At 43.2% G+C, this 17,050-nt stretch overlaps 1 protein-coding gene across 2 annotated transcripts in view; it reads right to left on the bottom strand.

The window, feature by feature from the left end:
• Cwc25 (CWC25 spliceosome associated protein homolog) overlaps nt 1-17,050 on the bottom strand; it is a 32,952-nt gene that overhangs the window by 7,843 nt on the left and 8,059 nt on the right. For both annotated transcript variants that reach the window (XM_008845276.3, XM_029569464.1), the window contains 6 exons: nt 8,517-8,753; nt 5,710-5,779; nt 4,101-4,228; nt 3,167-3,230; nt 919-1,124; nt 178-276 (listed from right to left, as the gene is read on the bottom strand). In XM_008845276.3, the coding sequence (XP_008843498.1) occupies nt 178-276; nt 919-1,124; nt 3,167-3,230; nt 4,101-4,228; nt 5,710-5,779; nt 8,517-8,753 (804 nt within the window). The remainder of the gene's footprint in view (nt 1-177; nt 277-918; nt 1,125-3,166; nt 3,231-4,100; nt 4,229-5,709; nt 5,780-8,516; nt 8,754-17,050) is intronic.

Here is a 17,050-nt window from a genome sequence, read left to right on the forward strand (position 1 = left end):
CAGGCCAGCTGGGGCTAAAGGGAAACCCTTTTTCAAAAAAACCAAAAAAAAAAAAAAAAGTTCACAAGAGTAATAAAAGTCAATCTGGTGAAGAAATCAGACACATTACCATTTGCCCTGCTGTGAGCTTCCAGATGCAGCTCTACAAAATCTGAAGTTGGTGTGCTCCTGACTTACCTTGTGTATCCAGGAGCATGCCGCCTCTGGTAGACCTCCTTTTTAGGGGATGGGCTGTTAGTCTGGCTTCTCTCTTTCCTGTTTACCTTAGAGGTATGCCTGTAACAGAAGGAATAAGCCTTTTTGACATGGGGAATTATTAATATATTCCTTAAGCAATGGAAAAGAACTTTCTTAACAGTATAATCCAAGACCTGGGGAAGCTAAGCAGTTAAGGTTTCTTGCTGTGTAAGTATGAGGACTGGCTTTCAGCTCCCAGGACCCATAGGACAAGCTGGGCACAGTCCCTGTGCATGCCTGCAACCACAGCACCAAGTGGGGAGGATTGTTGGGGCTTGCTGGCTTTCAGAGTAGCCCAAAATATGTGATCTCCAGGTTCAGAAAGAGACAATGCCTCAAAAGAACAAGGTGGAAAGTGACAGAGGGAGATACCTAACACTTTCTTCAGTAGGTACCCACACTTATGTACATGGCACCCCCCCCACACACACACAAGGTATAATCCAAAAAGTATATATAATCCAAACAGAAGGGAGGAAATTCCACCAACACAATAATATTCCTACAAATGCGTGATTTGTGATTACATTGTAATTACTGTGAGGTATAAAAAGAATTACATAAAGGAAATAAAGCCCAGACATTTGAGAATGTCAATAATGGACACTGCCCAAAGCAAATACCTGCTGTGACCAGGCCCTTGTGGTCACAGGTGATTTCTAAGTGACTTCACACACTCACAGTTTGCTGGCCCTTGGGGACCGTGACCTTCTGCCCCCTGGGGATCGAGGTTTCCTGTCCTGGGACCTCTCTTCCTTGGTACTCTTCTTACTGGTGCGTCTAGGGGGTGAGTAGGAGCAACTTCTTGACTGGGAATCGTTCTTCATTCCCCTTTGCTCAGCCATCGAAGGACCCTGCAGTCCCTGGTTACGGTCCGAATACCTCACCTGTATCAATAAGGCAAGGAAGAGATCGAATGGAAACGCAGTGGAGCAAGGAAAAGAATGAGCAAAGAAGCTCTTCCTATAAGGTACCAAGTGATCACAGATGAGTATATCTGTGCGTGTCAGCATGAAAGTGCATACCTGAAGACTAGCACTCAGGATACTGAGGCAGGAGGATTCAACTCTAAACTGTTTTCATACAGATATCTCTCAAAAAAAAAAAAAAAAAAAAAAAAGCTGGTTGTGGTGGCTGTAATCCTAGCAACTCAGGAAGCAGAGGCAGGAAGACCTCAATTTTGAGGCCAGGTAGAACTACATATGGAAACCCTGCCTCAGAAAAGCCAAGAACTGCAAGCCTGCAATCCCAGCATTCAGGATGCTGAGGCAGAAGAAATCAGAGGTTTTTTCTTTTTAAAAAAAATATTTTAGGCAGGCGTGGTGGTGCATGCCTGTAGTCCTAGCACTTGGGAGGCAGAGGCAGGCGGATCTCTGTGAATTCAAGGCCAGCCTGGTCTACATAGTGAGTTTCAGGACAGCTGGGGCTACAGGGAGACCCTGCTTCAAAGAGACCAATATATATATTTATTTATTTTAATTTTTTTAAAATGGGGCTGGAGGGATGGCTCAGTGGTTAAGAACATTGGCTGTTCTTGTAGAAGACCCAGGTTCAAATCCCAGCACCCACATAGCAGCTAACAACTGTCCATAGCTCCAGTTTTAGGGGATCTAACAGCTTCTTCTGTCCTCCAAGGGGACTGCCTGACACGGGTGCACTTACCTACAGGCAGGCAATACACGCATACACACAAAATAAAAATAATAAATTTTTTTTTTTTCTTGGTCTTTTTGAGACAGGGTCTCCCTGTAGCCCCAGCTGTTCTGGAACTCACTATGTAGACCAGGCTGGCCTTGAACTCACAGAGATCCGCCTGCCTCTGCCTCCCAAGTGCTGGGACTACAGGCGTGCACGACCATGCCTGGCATAAATATTTTTTTAAATATTTTATGTATTATTATTTTGTCTTGAGACAGGCTCTTCCTATAACTCCAGCTGGCCTGGAACTCACAGAGATCTGCCTGTCTCTGCCTCCCGAGTGCTGGACTTAAAGCATGTGCCACCACACCTGGCTTATGTATTATTTTTATTTTATGTGTATGAGTGTTAAGCCTGCATGTAGGTAGGTGTACCTGTATCATGCAGTGCCCAAGGAAATCAGAAGAGGGTGTTGGATTCCTCTGGAACTGGAGTTACAGATGGTTGTTAGACACCATGTGGGTGCTGGGAATTGAACCCAGGTCCTCTGCAAGAGCAGTCAGTGCTCTTAATCATTTCACTGAGCCATCTCTCCAGCCCCAGAATTCAGTTTTTGAGACAGTCTCACAAAAGAGCCAGATGTGATGGCCCACAGCTAAAATGCCAGCATTCTTGAGGCTGAGGCAGAAGTGAGTTCCAAGATTCCAAGCCTAAGCTACAGAGTGAAACTCTGTCTCAAAGCAAAAACCCAAACAAAAACAGTAACAACAAAAATGAAACACAGCCAGATGTAACAGGGCACACCCCTATTACTAGCACTTAGGAGGTAAAGGCAGGAGGATCAAGTTCAAGGTCAGCGTCAGCTCCATATCAAGTTCCAGATCAGCCTTCATTTTATGAGACTCCCCTCCCCCTCACAAAACAAAAACAAAACCAAGAAACCAAAGGCTGAGGACATGGTTCAGCCTTGCTCAGCATACACAAGGCCCAAGTGCCACACAAAAAATGAAAAATTTAAAAATTGAGGGTTATCAACTGGTCAAAAGCTATCAAAATCTGTACATTTCATGTAAATTGCAGTTGTGGGCAGAATGCCTGAATATCCCACTAGTGATTTCTTCTCTGCTCAAGGGGACCCTCAGTGGAGAAAATGTGCTCAAGCATAAGGAGCAGGACTGGTTCCTCAGCAGCCCCAGCCTTCACAATACAAACTACCCTGCTATATACAGATGCCAGGATGAAGACCTGAACAGTCCCATAGTCACTCCCTTTGAAAAGCCCATATCTTTACCTGTAAGCCATATCCAGGGGCTTTGGACAAAACAGGAAAGGAATCTATCATCTTCTTTTGAGACCTAAGAGATTAAAACATAAATACATTCACTGAAAAAGAAAATGCATACAGGTTCAATTTAAATCTCTTATGCTGACACAATGTGCCCTTTCCCACCTCCCAGCCATTACTTGCTATTACTTGGCAGTGTGTTTCTCTATTTGGACTGTCTTTGCTGGAAGATGTATCAGCACAGTCAAGTTTTTCCTGTGAAAAGCCGTGGGCCGAGCTCTCAGTCCCAGCGCCTGAACACATTCTCCTCTCACCTCATGTTGCTATTCCAGGGACTAACTGTGAGTCAGCAGCAGCAAAGCTTACTGTTCCCATGGGAAGATGCAGAATGGGCCCACATGGTCCAATTAATCCATTAAAAAAAAAGTCAGGTGGCCGTGGTGGCACACACCTTTAATCCCAGCACTTGGGAGGCAGAGGCAGACGGATCTCTGTGAGTTCAAGGCCAGCCTCATCTACAGAGTGAGTTCCAGGACAGCTGGGGCTACAGGGAGACCCTGTCTCATAAAGACCAAAAAAAAAGACCTATAGGAAATTCACTTCAGTCCTGAGGACCCAAGCTGAGATAAAACAGAGTCAAACCAGGAGTTGGGACCTAAGATCTGAGAGGAAAGTTAGCTCTTGGTATCCATCCAAGGGCACATCAAGAAACCCACTCATCTATTTTAGCACCTCTAAGGAATTGCAGTGCCAAGCTCTATGGCATGGGATCCACATCTATGTGTTTAACACTAAAACCACAGTGGCTGGCAGTTCCTGGCTCAGAACAGGCTCAGTTCCTCTTGTGGAATGAATGAATGAATGAATGAATGAATGAATGAATGAGCGAGTGAGCGAGCAAGAAGATCAGTGATGAGGGAGGCTGCTTCCACTTGCTCACCTCCCCTGGCTGTGCTCCTCCTCGCTGCTCCAATGATCACTACTCGAACTTCTGTGCTTGTGTTTCTTATGCTTCTTTTTCTTTTCCTTCTTTTTCTTCTTCTCCTTTTTTTCAAGACTCATTTGCAGCTAGAAAATGTCCAGAATATAACCATACAAAATGGCTGAGATGCATCAGTACCACCCGCCAAGCTATCACCCCAGCCCAGAATCCATGTTTTTTCATTTTTATTACATTTTAATTTATTTATCTGGGGGTCAGGGAGGGAGGCATGCATGCCATGGCTCCAGAAGTTGGTTTTCTTTTTCTACCATGTGGGTCCTAGGGATCAAACTCATGTCATCAAGCTTGGCAGCAAGTGCCTTTACCCACTGAGACATCTAGGCAGTCCCTAGAATCCATATTTGTCAACAGTCCTCCAAACTACTACCTTGGATCAAGATTTTCACTTCTGCTGAAAGCTATGGGGGAGTATAAAATCAATCTTTAATTTTCTTACCAACTCACTTAAGAACAATCACATATTGTATGACTGACAAGTGAGTCCCTAGAAGCTCTACACCAGAACACGCTCTGGTCTCCTAAAAATACTGCATGACCACGCTTTTCTTTCCAGTGGGACTATCTCATACCATACTTTTCTTTAAAAACAAAAAGTGGACTGGTAAGATAGCTCAGCAGGTAAAGGCACTTGCAGTCAAGCCTAACGACCTGAGTTCAACTCCTAGAAGAGAATCAACTGCCTCAAGTTGTCCTTTGACCTCTACATACATACCATGGTATGAGTAAGCTTCCCCTCCCCACGATAAATAAATAAACAAACAAACATATTAAGTTTTTAAAATGAAATCGTGTAGTAATTTTCTAACAAAAAGCAAAAGAAGAAATCAAGCCTAATTATGCTATAAATTAAGGTTATACAAAATCACCAGGAGATAGCATCTAAAGAAACAAAAAAATTAAGCCTGGTGTGCGGGCACACATTTGTAATCTACCACTCGGGAAGTTGAGGCAGGATTGTGAGGTCCAGACTAGCTTAGGACACAATGTCAGTCCTGTCTCAAAAACACAAAAGGAAAAAGAAGTTATAAAGGATAATCTCTTTCCTATCCTAAGAGGAAATGGAGTGACATTCTTAATTTAAGAAGCCAAAGAAGAGTCTGGAGAGATGGCTCAGCAGTTAAGAGCACTGGCTGCTCTTGCAGAGGACCCAAGTTCAGTTCCCAACACCCACATAGCAGCTAACAACCATCCATAACTTCAGTTCCAGGGGATCTTCTGTGGGCACGGCACAACATGGGTGCACTTACATACATGTAGTCAAAATGCTCATATACATAAAATAGAAATAAATAAATAGGCCGGGCATGGTGGTGCATGCCTTTAATCCCAGCACCCGGGAGGCAGAGGCAGGGGGATCTCTGTGAGTTCAAGGCCAGCCTGGTCTACATAGTGAGTTCCAGGACAGCTGGGGCTGCAGGGAACCCTGTCTCAAAAAGAGCAAAAAATAATAAATAAATAAATAAATAAATAAATAAATAAATAAATAAAATAAAAAATAAATGTAAAAAAGCTAAAGAATGCTCTAAATATTTGATGCGTGACTTACCAGTTCTTTGATTTTCTTCATTTTCACAGGATTGTTCAATACCTCTCTTTTTTTCTCCTCTTCTTTCTTCCTAAATAAAAGAAATTATTTTTAATGACTATATCTGTTGCAAAGGGAATTAAGTTATTCTCCTTACCAAACCTTTTTCAAAACTCACGTACACAGATGCTATGTTGAAATCTACAGGCTGAAGAAGCCAGAAATCTCACCCAAATATACACAAGAGACAACAGACTGTAGAGAACAGCTACATAGGGACACTGCTGTGTGTGACAGTTCAACCTCCTTCTCATTAGGGTTCAACTCTAAGGCTTCCCTCGCCAGTAAAGAAACAAGGGTGGGCCTGTGAATGCACTGGCTGCAACATTTCAAAAACTACCTATTGTTTAGCATACTAACAAGTGAGTCATCTAGTAAACAAAGACAATGGACTGATTCTTCTTTTGAGAAGTCTTATTCTCATATCCTATCTACTAGAGGATACACTGGTCATTCTCCCTAAAGGCTGTTCTGTTTACCACAGCTAGCACAAACTCTTTGTGATCTCATAAATTTTACATCAAGAATTTGTTACTGTTAAAAAAAAAAAAAAATCAAGATGGGGCTGGAGAGATGGCTGCTTTTGTAAAGGGCCCAGGTTCCATTTCCAGCACCCACATGGTGGCTAACAACCACCTGTTTTGCCAGTTCCAGGGGATCTGATGCCCTCTCTTCTGACTTCCATGGGCATTTCACACAGGGGTGTACTTATATACATGCAGGCAAAACATTCATATACATAAAATAAAGATAAATTAAAATTTAGTAAGAATTTATTTTAAAAAAAATCAAGGAATGTTACTCTAAAGTTTTCAGATTATAAAAATTAAAATTTGGAAATAAGTTAGGGACACAAGAAAATATTAATAAGGACTTGGGAGTGATGGTGCACAACTGTAATCCCAGTACTCAGGAGACTAAGGCAAAAGGATTAGTAATCAGAGGCCAGGGCTACACAAGAATGTAGGAAACCAGGATGACAGGGCCTAGGGTGAGGTGAGCCTAAAACCTTTAAGTCCAGGCTGCATTCTCTGCTAAAGAGAGGGGCAATGAAAATAGTGGCTCTGATAATCCCCGTCTTGCAGAACACTGCCAGACTGGCAGGAGAAAGCAGCCTCGTCATAAATGCAGGCTCCCTGCTCTGTGGGAAAGCGTCTTGGTCAACAACCCTTAGCTCATCTCCTTGTCCTGAACAAATAACTCAGCTATCCTTAGCTAAGAGATTAGGCCAGGTTAAAGGTTTACTCCTGAACTAAAAGCTAAAAGTTCACCATGCTTTTAGCTCTAAGAAAGAAAACATTGTGGCCAATAAATTACCGGATGGGCATTGTTAACCTTGAGTAAAAGTTTAAGAATCCTTCTGGCAGGCTGGGCATGGTGGTGCACGCCTTTGGGAGGCAGAAACAGGCGGATCTCTGAGTTCAAGGCCAGCCTGGTCTACATAGTGAGTTCCAGGACAGCTGGGGCTACAGGGAGACCCTATCTCAAAAAGACTTAAAAAAAAATAAAGAATCTTTCTGGCGCCAACTAACAGACTAAATGTCCTGTTTCTTTGTACCCTAAATCTTTGTATGTGACTGCCATATCCCACGTGACTGCTAGTTCCTTGGGATATATAAAAACCATCTGAATTTTAAAATAAAGTAGCTTGTTGGAAAGACGGGTCCCAGGGTCTAAGACTCTGTTGCTGATCAAGTCCTCTGCCCCGAAGCCCCGAAGATACTGCCCCAAAGATACTGCCTTAACAAATCAAAAAGCTTCCCTAGTGCAGACACAAAAGGATCAGGATTTCAAGGTCGTTCTCAGCTACATGGCCAGTTTAAAGCCAGCCTGGGCTACATGAGACTCTGTCTCAAACAAACAAACAAAAAGTGCTGGGGAGATGGCTTAATCAGTAAAGTGCTTATTACATAAGCATAAGGATCTGAGTTCGATCTTTCAGAACCCATGTAAGAAAGCTAGGTGCAGGGGCTGGAGTAATGGCTAGGGAGCTATAAGCACTGGTTGCTCTTATGGAGGACCCAGGTTTGGTTCCCAACACCCACATGGTGGCTAACAACTATCCATAACTCCAGTTCCAGGGGATCCAATGACCTCTTCTGGTCTCCAGTCATTGCACAAATTGGGTGCACTTACACACATGCAGGCAATACATTCATACGTATAAAATAAAAATAATAAAATATTTTTTAAATAAATAAGGAAGAAAGACTGGAGAAAGAAAGGAACATGTTGTTATTAATGGCTATATAATTTCAGTTGAAAAGATGAAAGTAGAGGGTTAAGAAAGCTTGTTTAGCTGGGCATGGTTGCACACGCCTTTAGTCCCAGCACTCAGGAGGCAGAGGCAGGTGGATCTCTGTGAGATCAAGGCCAGTCTGGTCTACATAGTGAGTTCCAGGACAGCTGGGGCTACAGGGAGTTCCTGTCTCAAAAAGACCAAAAAAGAAGGCCTGTTCATCTCCTAGCTGACTCTATACTTATTTCCAAGAAACTGCCAAATCTTTGTCATTGTCTTCTTGCCTCTACCTGCCATTTTTGTTTAAGGGTCCAAGGTGGGTGACTAAAACTGGTTTGGTTTGGTGCATTGCCAGTATCTACCATGTGGCCCCGCCTCAGGCACCTTAGGGGAGTCCCTTCCCACCATCAGGAGATAAATGGAGACAGATAAATCCAAAGCTAAACCACCCACAAAGCAAGAGAATCAGCAGCATCTGACAGTCTCCAGGTATCTCTTGTAACAATCCTCCCCAGCACCTCAGCAATACCTGATGATGAAGAGGGGGTCTTCCCGGATCTTGCTGGCCATATCAAGAAGGGAATTGGCACCTGACGGGGCAAAGATAGAGCCTGGGAGGAGTCCTGTCTCAGAAGAACAGCCTGCTTCCTTCTCTTCCATCTTCTCAAAGACGTACTTGTCAATGGGGCGCCCCAGCAGGTACTCCTCACGGTTCACCATCCCACCAGGGCCCTGGTACATCCAGTCCAGCTTTTCTTCTTTTTTCCTGGTTCAAGGAAAAAAAAAAAAAAAGATTATATATATACAAAATCAAAAGAAATGGACAGTCTTGCCAAGGTACACACAGAGCCTGATCAGCACAGGATTCCCACTGTAGTTATTTACTGCAGGCCAAACTCTGTGTCTGGTAGAAATGGTGCTTGCTCTGGTGAAGCTTATAAGTGAATAAAAAGATACTTTTCACTCAAAGTAATATACATACATAAATACTGTTCCTTCACCTGAGACACTGATCTCCACAGTTCTCTGGTCTCCACTACAGTATTTATAATATGTCTTCATTCCAAGATAGTCTAAAACAATAAACTTTCTGCTTCAGCACCTCAGCACCAAGAACAGTTTCACTGATCCCACAAAGTTGTGTTCACTGTCCATTTAGTCACTTGGCACAGTGGCCCTAGTAGTACTACATGTTGAGAAGAAGAAAGAACCAGACTACACTTAATAAGTAAATGATGCTTTAAGCTCTAAAGAGGGCCAAATAATGCCATAGCATCATGTTAAACAAGTATTTCTTTGTGGTACTGGGGTGGTGGGGGAGTGAGAAAATTCTCAAATGACAGACAAGACAGGAATGCTGAACTCTCAAGAGCACTGTGGGTGAAGCCAATGCCATACGTGTACTGTGAGCAGCCAAGCTGTTTCGCCAAAACAGTAGTATCCAGGCCAGGCATGGCAACCACAGCACTTGGGAGGCAGAGGCAGGGGGATCTTTGTGAGTTCCAGGTCAGCCTCATCTACATAGCAAGTTCCAGGCCAGTCAGTCAGGGGTACACAGTGAGACCCTGTCTCAAAAAGCCAAAAAGAGGGGCTGGAGAGATGGCACAGCAGTTAAGACCTCATCTCACAGAGGATCTGGATTTGGTACCCAGCACTCACATGGTGGCCCACAACTGCCTGTCAATTAAGTTCCAGGGGATCCAAAGACATCTTCTGTCCTCCATGGGCATTGCACTCACATGGTGTACTTCAATACATTCAGGCAAAATACTCAAACACGTAAAATAAAAATGTTTTTGTTCGTTTGTTTTGTTTTTTTGAGACAGGGTCTCCCTGTAGTCCCAGCTGGCCTGGAACTCACTATGTAGGCCAAGTTGGCCTTGAACTCACAGAGATCCACTTGCCTCTGCCTCCCAAGTGCTGGGATTAAAGGCGCATACCACCACACCTGGCCAAAAATGAAATTTTTTTGAAAGAAAAATAAAATGTGATATAAGGACAAAAAGTATTAGTATTCAGCCATAAAAGAGTATGAAATTACGTTATTTGCAACAAAATGGACAGAACCGGAGACCATCATGTGAAGTAAAATAAACTGTTTTCTCTCATATGTGCAATTCAGATTAAAACCAAAAAATAAAATACATTAAAATAGAAAGGACGGGCTCAGCAGGTAAATGCGCCCCCCTCACAAGTCTGATAACTAAGTTCAAGATCCAGGACCTGCATGGAAGGATAGAACTGACTCCCTCAAGTTGTCCTCTGACCTCCACACAAGCACAGTGGCTGCTGGCACCTACATACACATACATTTCTACAAAATGAATAAATGAAAGTGTTCTGGAGTTTTTTTGAAACAGGGACTCCCTTCTAGTCCCAGCTGGCCTGGAACTTGCTATGTAGACCAGGCCAACCTAGAACTTACAGCGATCTGCCTGCCTCTGCCTCCTGAGTGCTGGGATCAAAGATATGCACCACCACGCTCAGCAAATAAAATTATTTTATTTATTTTGTGTGCATGTGTGAGTGCATGCTAGCAGGTATGTGTGGTGGTCTGAGGACAACTTTCAAGAGTTGATTCTCTCCTTCCACCATTAAATTCCAGGTATCTAATTCAGGTCATCAGGTTTGGCAGCAAGCATCTTTACCTGCTGTGCCATCTTTTCAGCCCTGTATTAGAAAAAAAAAAAAGATTTATTTTGTTATTTTTATTTGTGTATGTGTATGTGTGTGCATGCATGTCTATGTCTGTGTCAAATCCTCTGGAACTCGAGTTATAGGTGGTTGTGAGCTGTCCAACATGGTTGCTAGGAACTGAACTTGGATCCTCTGGAAGAACAGCAAGCACTCTTTTTTTTTTTTTTTTGGTCTTTTTGAGACAGGGTCTGCCTGTAGCCCCAGCTGTCCTGGAACTCATTATGTAGACCAGGCTGGCCTTGAACTCACAGAGATCCGCCTGCCTCTGCCTCTTGAGTGCTGGGATTAAAGGCATGCACCACCACGCCCAGCTAGCAAGCACTCTTAACTACAGTGCTATCTCTCCAGTTCCATATCAAATGCATGTGTCACCATGCCTGGCTCCATAAAATTTTTTAAAAAATAGAATGCCTTTAATCCCAGCACCCGGGAGGGAGAAGCAGGCTGATCTCTTTAAATAAATAAAAGAAACAGAAGGAAGACTTTTTAGGAAAAGGAAGGAGACCAATGGGGACGGGAACAGGGGAGAAGGGATGATATGAATATGATTAAAATAGACTGAGAGCCGGGCATGGTGGCCCACGCCTTTAATCCCAGCACTTGGGAGGCAGAGGCAGGTGGATCTCTCTGAGTTCAAGGCCAGCCTGGTCTACATAGCAAGTTTCAGGCCAGCTGGGGCTACAGGGAGACTCTGTCTCAAAACAAAACAACAACAAAAAAACCAGACTGAAACTCACTATTTTATACAATTAATATATGCTACCTTAAAAAAAAAAAAAAAAAAAGGCAGTATAGCACACATCTGTAATACCAGCTCTTGGGAAGGCAGAGTCGGGAAGATTGGGAAGGCCAGCCTGAGCTACTTGGTGAGGTTGTCTCAAAAGAATGCCCTCCCTACCCTCCCCCCAGAAGAAGTATCTATATGCAGGGCCTGGTGGCACACACCTTTAATCCCAGCACTGGGAGGCAGAGGAAAGTGGATCTCTATGAGTTCAAGGCCAGCCTGGTCTATATAGTGAGTTCCAGGCTGGGGCTACAGAGAGACCCTGTCTCAAAAAGACCAAAAAAAAAAAAAAAAAAAAACCAAGTATCTATATCCTTAAAACACATGTTCTTTGAGTATGACTTTCTGCTTTATTTGTATATGATTTTGTTCTGAGGTGATGTAACAACTGTGAATATAAAAAGTATTTACTGTTGCCAAGTGTGGTGGTGCACACCTTTCATCCCAGCACTCCAGAGGCAGAGGCAGGTGGATCTCTGTGAGTTCCAGGACAGCTGGTGCTACAGGGAGACCCTGTCTCAAAAAGACCAAAAAAAAAAAAAAGTATTTTCCTAGCTGCATACTTGGACTTTTTTCTTCAGTGTTAGGAATCAAATCTAGTTCCTGGCCTATGATAAGCAAATTCTGTACAGCTAAGCTATACCCTAGCCTCATACATACTTTTTAATTTTGTTTTTCAGGGTTTGCTTTGTTTTTAAGACAGGGTTTCAAGTGTCCAGTCTGGCTTTGAACTCTCTATGTAGCTGAGATTTATGAACGTAAACTCCTGATCCCCCATGGACATTATTTTTTTAGATTTTATTTGTGTGTGTGTATACACGAGTGCAGGTACCACAAGAGGCCAGAAGAGGGCACTGGATACCTTGGAACTCGAGTTACAGGTGGTTGTGAGCCACCTGATGTGGGTACTGGGAACCAAACTCTGGTCCTTTAAAAGAGCAGTACCTATTGGGTTTTTATCGGTTTTTTTGTTTGTTCATTTGTTTGGTCTTTTTAAGACAGGGTCTCCTTGCTCTGTAGTCCCAGCTGGCCTGGAATTTACTATGGAGACCAAGCTGGCCTCAAACTCACAGAGATCCACCTGCTTCTGCTTCCCAAGTTCCGGGACTAGAGGCGAGCACCACCATACCTAATTGTAAGAACAGTACCTTCTCTTAGCCACTGAGCTGTCTTTCTAGCCCCACCATGAGATTTTTAATAAAAATAATTTTAATCAATACAAAAGGGCCATGACCCTTTAGAACTTTTTTTGCCTATTAAAAGGATCTATTTGAGAACATTATAGTCTATAATTAAAAACTGATTGTGGCTGGTGGGTCAGACTACATGCAGCTTGAATCTAGAAGACTATGAGGGAGAGTGGTCTTTACAATGGGCACCACAGATAGTATCTTCCAAGTAATCACAGGTTGTCCTAAATTCTCCAGGGAAAATAAACCACAGACTAGGAGGGAGCTTGCTGGCTGTGAAAACCAGGCTCCTAAGGAGGAGGCTGGTCTAGAACTCCCTATGTAGCTGAGGATGACTTTGAACTTGATTGTCCTACCTCCACCTCCTGAGTGCTGGAATCACAACCCTATGCCTCCACACACCTAGCTTTATTTTGCAGTGAGAATCAAGCCCAGGCCTTTGTGAATGACAGGACACACTCTACCAAATGAGCAACAGCCCCAGCTCCTGGATTTTTTTTTTTTTTTTTGAGACAGGGTCTCCCTGTAGCCCTGGCTGACCTGGAACCTTGCTATACAGACCAGGCTAGTCTGGAACTCAGAGCTCCACCTGCCTCTGCCTCACAAGTGCTGGAATTAAAGGGGTGTATACCACACCCAGCTTGGATTTTTATTTTTAATTTTATCACTTGTGTGTGTGTGTGTGTGTGTGTGTGTGTGTGTGTGTGTGTGTGCAATATGGGAGGTACACATGCTACAGCGCCCATGTTGAGGTCAGAGGAAAATTTTCAAGAGTCAGCTAGTTCTCTCCTTCCAAGGTAGTATCTGGGAATCAAACTGAAGTCATTTGGCTTATACGGCAAATACTTGTACCCACTGAGAAATCTTGATGGCCCTTATTCGTTTGTTTTATTTTGTTTGAGAGGGTGTCCTATACCTCAGGCTGGTCTTAAACTTGGTATGGAGCTAAGATTGACTTTAAACTCCTGATCCTCCTGCCTCTGAGATCACAGGTATGCACAACCACACCTCAGTGGGTTGGCTGGTTTGAGAGAAGATCTTGCTATGCAGCCATGGCTAGCCTCAGCTCGATACAATCCTGCTTTAGCATTCCAAGTATAGGAATTAGTCTTAAACTATCACACTCAGCAGGAGCTGAATTCTTTGGGTTTTGTTGTTATTGTTTATTTTCTTTTGGATTCTTGTTGACACGATTTGCCTCTGTTTGGAGATTAGCAACAATATTAATAAGACTCCTTTTCTAACATTTCATCAACAGAAAAAGCTGTAGTTCAAGAATTTTGGAAGACCAATTCATCATCTGTTTACTAAAACCACAAGAGGTGACCAAGGTGTAGCCTGGTGGCACAGCATATGCTGAGTGTGTGGCAAGCTCAGGTTTTAGTCTCCAGCACCACATAAATAATGAATAAATAAATAAAACCCCAGGCAGAACTGCTATGGTCAAATAGATTATGAAGAAATAATTAGCAATTCTTTGCCTTTCATACTTCCTATTGCCTAGCAACTTTTTTATTTAAAGAAACACACCAGGGATATATATATATATATATATATATGTATATTTATTTATATACCTGAATTGTATTTGTGATCAAAATAAATAGCTAAGCCCAGTATGGTGGTACAAGGTGCTACAATCTGAGCACTCAGGAAGCTGAGGGAGGAAGACAGCTTTGAGTAAGTTGAAAGCAGCTTGGACTTCGTAGTGTGTTCAAGGCCATCCTCATCTACTTAGCAAAACACTGTCTCAAAAGAACAATATATAATAAATACCTAGTATCATTAAAAGAAAAGAAAATGCCAGCCATAGTGATACACACCTTTAATCCTAGAACTTCGGATCTCTGAGAGACTGAGGCCAGCCTGGTCTACAGAGAGTTCCAGGGAGATCCTGCCTCAAAAACAAAACAATGAAAAAAAACATAAAATAACATGTCTAAGATGACTGGAGGTAGGGCTGGAGAGATGGCTCAGTGGTTTAAAACACTGACTGCTCTTGCAAGGACTCAGATTCGATCCCCAGCACCCACAAAGTGGCTAACAACCATCCTAAATCCAGTTCCAGGAGATCTGACGCCCTCTTCTGACCTTTGAGGGCATTGCATGACACAGGTGCACTTACACAGATGCAGGCAATATACTCATACACATAAAATAAAAATAATAAATTTTTTTGCCAGGTGTGGTGGTGCAAGCCTTTAATCCCAGCACTCGGGAGGCAGATGCAGGCAGATTCTCTGAGTTCAAGGCCAGCCTGGTCTACAGAGTGAGTTCCAGGCAGCTGGAGCTACCGAGAGACCCTGTCTCAAAAAGACCAAAATAAATAAATAAATAAAATAAATTTTTTTTAAAAATTAGAAAAAAAGAGATGACTGGAGGCATTATACCTGTGAATGCCTGACAGAGAGATGAGGAAGTTGGAAATAAAAATTTATTTATTCACAAGTGGGGTGTGGTAGTGCATGCCTTTAATCCCAGCACTCCGAAGGCAGAGGCAGGAGGATCTCTGTGAGTTCAAGGCCAGCCTGGTTTACATAGCGAGTTCCAGGTCAGCTGGAGCTACAGGGGGACCCTGCCTCAAAAAAAAAAAAAAAAAAAAAACCACAACAAAAAAACCACAACAAAAAAACCACAACAAAAAAAACCTCACTTATTCATCTGTAAACATGAGGATGAGTGAGAAAGATTCATGTGGCCAAGTTGCTCATGAGCTACTGGGTAAGACACACAGGTCAACAGGTCAACAGGTCAACAAATCACCAAACAGTACTGATGGGAGCTGAGTGTGTGATGAGGTGACTCTCTGACACTCAGAGACACAATGTAACTTCTTGGTCAGCAGCTGGATATACAGAAGTGGAACTGGCTCCATCAGGGAAGTGAGGGATCTCAAAGTGAGAGAATAAGAGAGCAGATGGGTTCAGGGTGAGGGGACAGACACTAAGAGAAGGGAAGCAAGGGATGACAGGAAGAGGTAGAGGAGTAGGAGACTGCAGTAAAGGAATAAACAGCTTCTGGGGAAAAGGCAACTGGATCCAATACAGAAAAATAAACCTGAGAAATGAAGGCAGACACTTTGTTTTTGAGATATACATAGGTCTTACTATGCAGCCAAGCCTCAAACTCACCATCCTCCTGCCTCAGCCTCCTGCATGCTCTACCCAGTTTTAACTCACCTTGAGCTATATACCTTCAAGATACATAGTGCCTTGTGTTCAATAAAAAGCACAGAGAGGGAAAAACAAACAAACAAACAAAAAAACAGGTCCTTGAGTTGGAGAGCTAGGCTCCAGGGCCACATCACAGAACTTGGCTTCTGGTTCCTAACCAGAACTGGGGAACGCTGGGCAAGCTACCTCTGTGTCTTCATCTTTAAAATGGACCCAGCAACTACTGCCTTTCATTGGTTCTGAGTTTTCAAATAGGAACTATTTGAGAAAGCATGTAAAAGCAGAGTGATCCTTTGTGGTTTTGATAACATGAAGGATATAGAGCAGGTTCTCCTAAAACTGCATGTTAACATCACTCCGGGGCCTTTAAAAACATACAGATGGCCAGGTGTGATAGCACACACTGATAATGCCAGCACTCAAAGGAGGTGGAGGCAGGAAGATCAAGAGTTCAAGGGAACCCGGGGTACATAACAAATTTGAGGCAAGCATGGGTTGTATGAAATAAGCAGGATGTGGTGGCGCATGCCTTTAATTCCAGTACTTGGGAGACAGAGGCAGAAGATCTCTGTGAGTTCAAGGCTAGCCTGGTCTATACAGTAAGCACAGTAAGTTCAGGCCAACTGGGGCTATAAGGAGACAATGTTTCAAAATATAATCCAAAAAAAGTGCTTGCTGTTCTTGGAAAGGACTGAAGTTTCATTCCCAGCAACTATGTCAGGCAGTTCACAACTGCCTGTGATTCCAGCTCCAGAGGATCCAATGCTCTCTTCTGGCCTCCACAGGTACCTGCACACACTCACTTAAAAGTAATAAAAATAAGCCAGGCGTGGTGGCGCACGCCTTTGATCCTAGCACTCGGAGGCAGAGGCAGGCGGATCTCTGTGAATTCAAGGCCAGCCTGGTCTACATAGTGGGTTCCAGGACAGCTGGGGCTACAGGGAGACCCCAAAAGACCAAAAAAAAATAAAATAAAAAATGAAAATAGGGTCTGGAGAGATGGCTCAGCAGTTAAGAACACTGGCTGTTCTTGCAGAAGAACTTGGTTCAAATGCCAGCACCTACATGGCAGCTAACAACTGTCCATAACTCCAGTTCCAGGGGATCCAACAGCCTCTTCTGTCCTCCACAGGCATTACACGACACAGGTGCACTTACCCACATACAGGCAATACACACATACACATAAAAATAATAAATAAAATATTTTTTAAAATAA

This window comes from Nannospalax galili, unplaced genomic scaffold (assembly GCF_000622305.1).
Source record: "Nannospalax galili isolate Female #2095 unplaced genomic scaffold, S.galili_v1.0 scaffold1382, whole genome shotgun sequence".
Lineage (NCBI taxonomy): Eukaryota > Metazoa > Chordata > Mammalia > Rodentia > Spalacidae > Nannospalax > Nannospalax galili.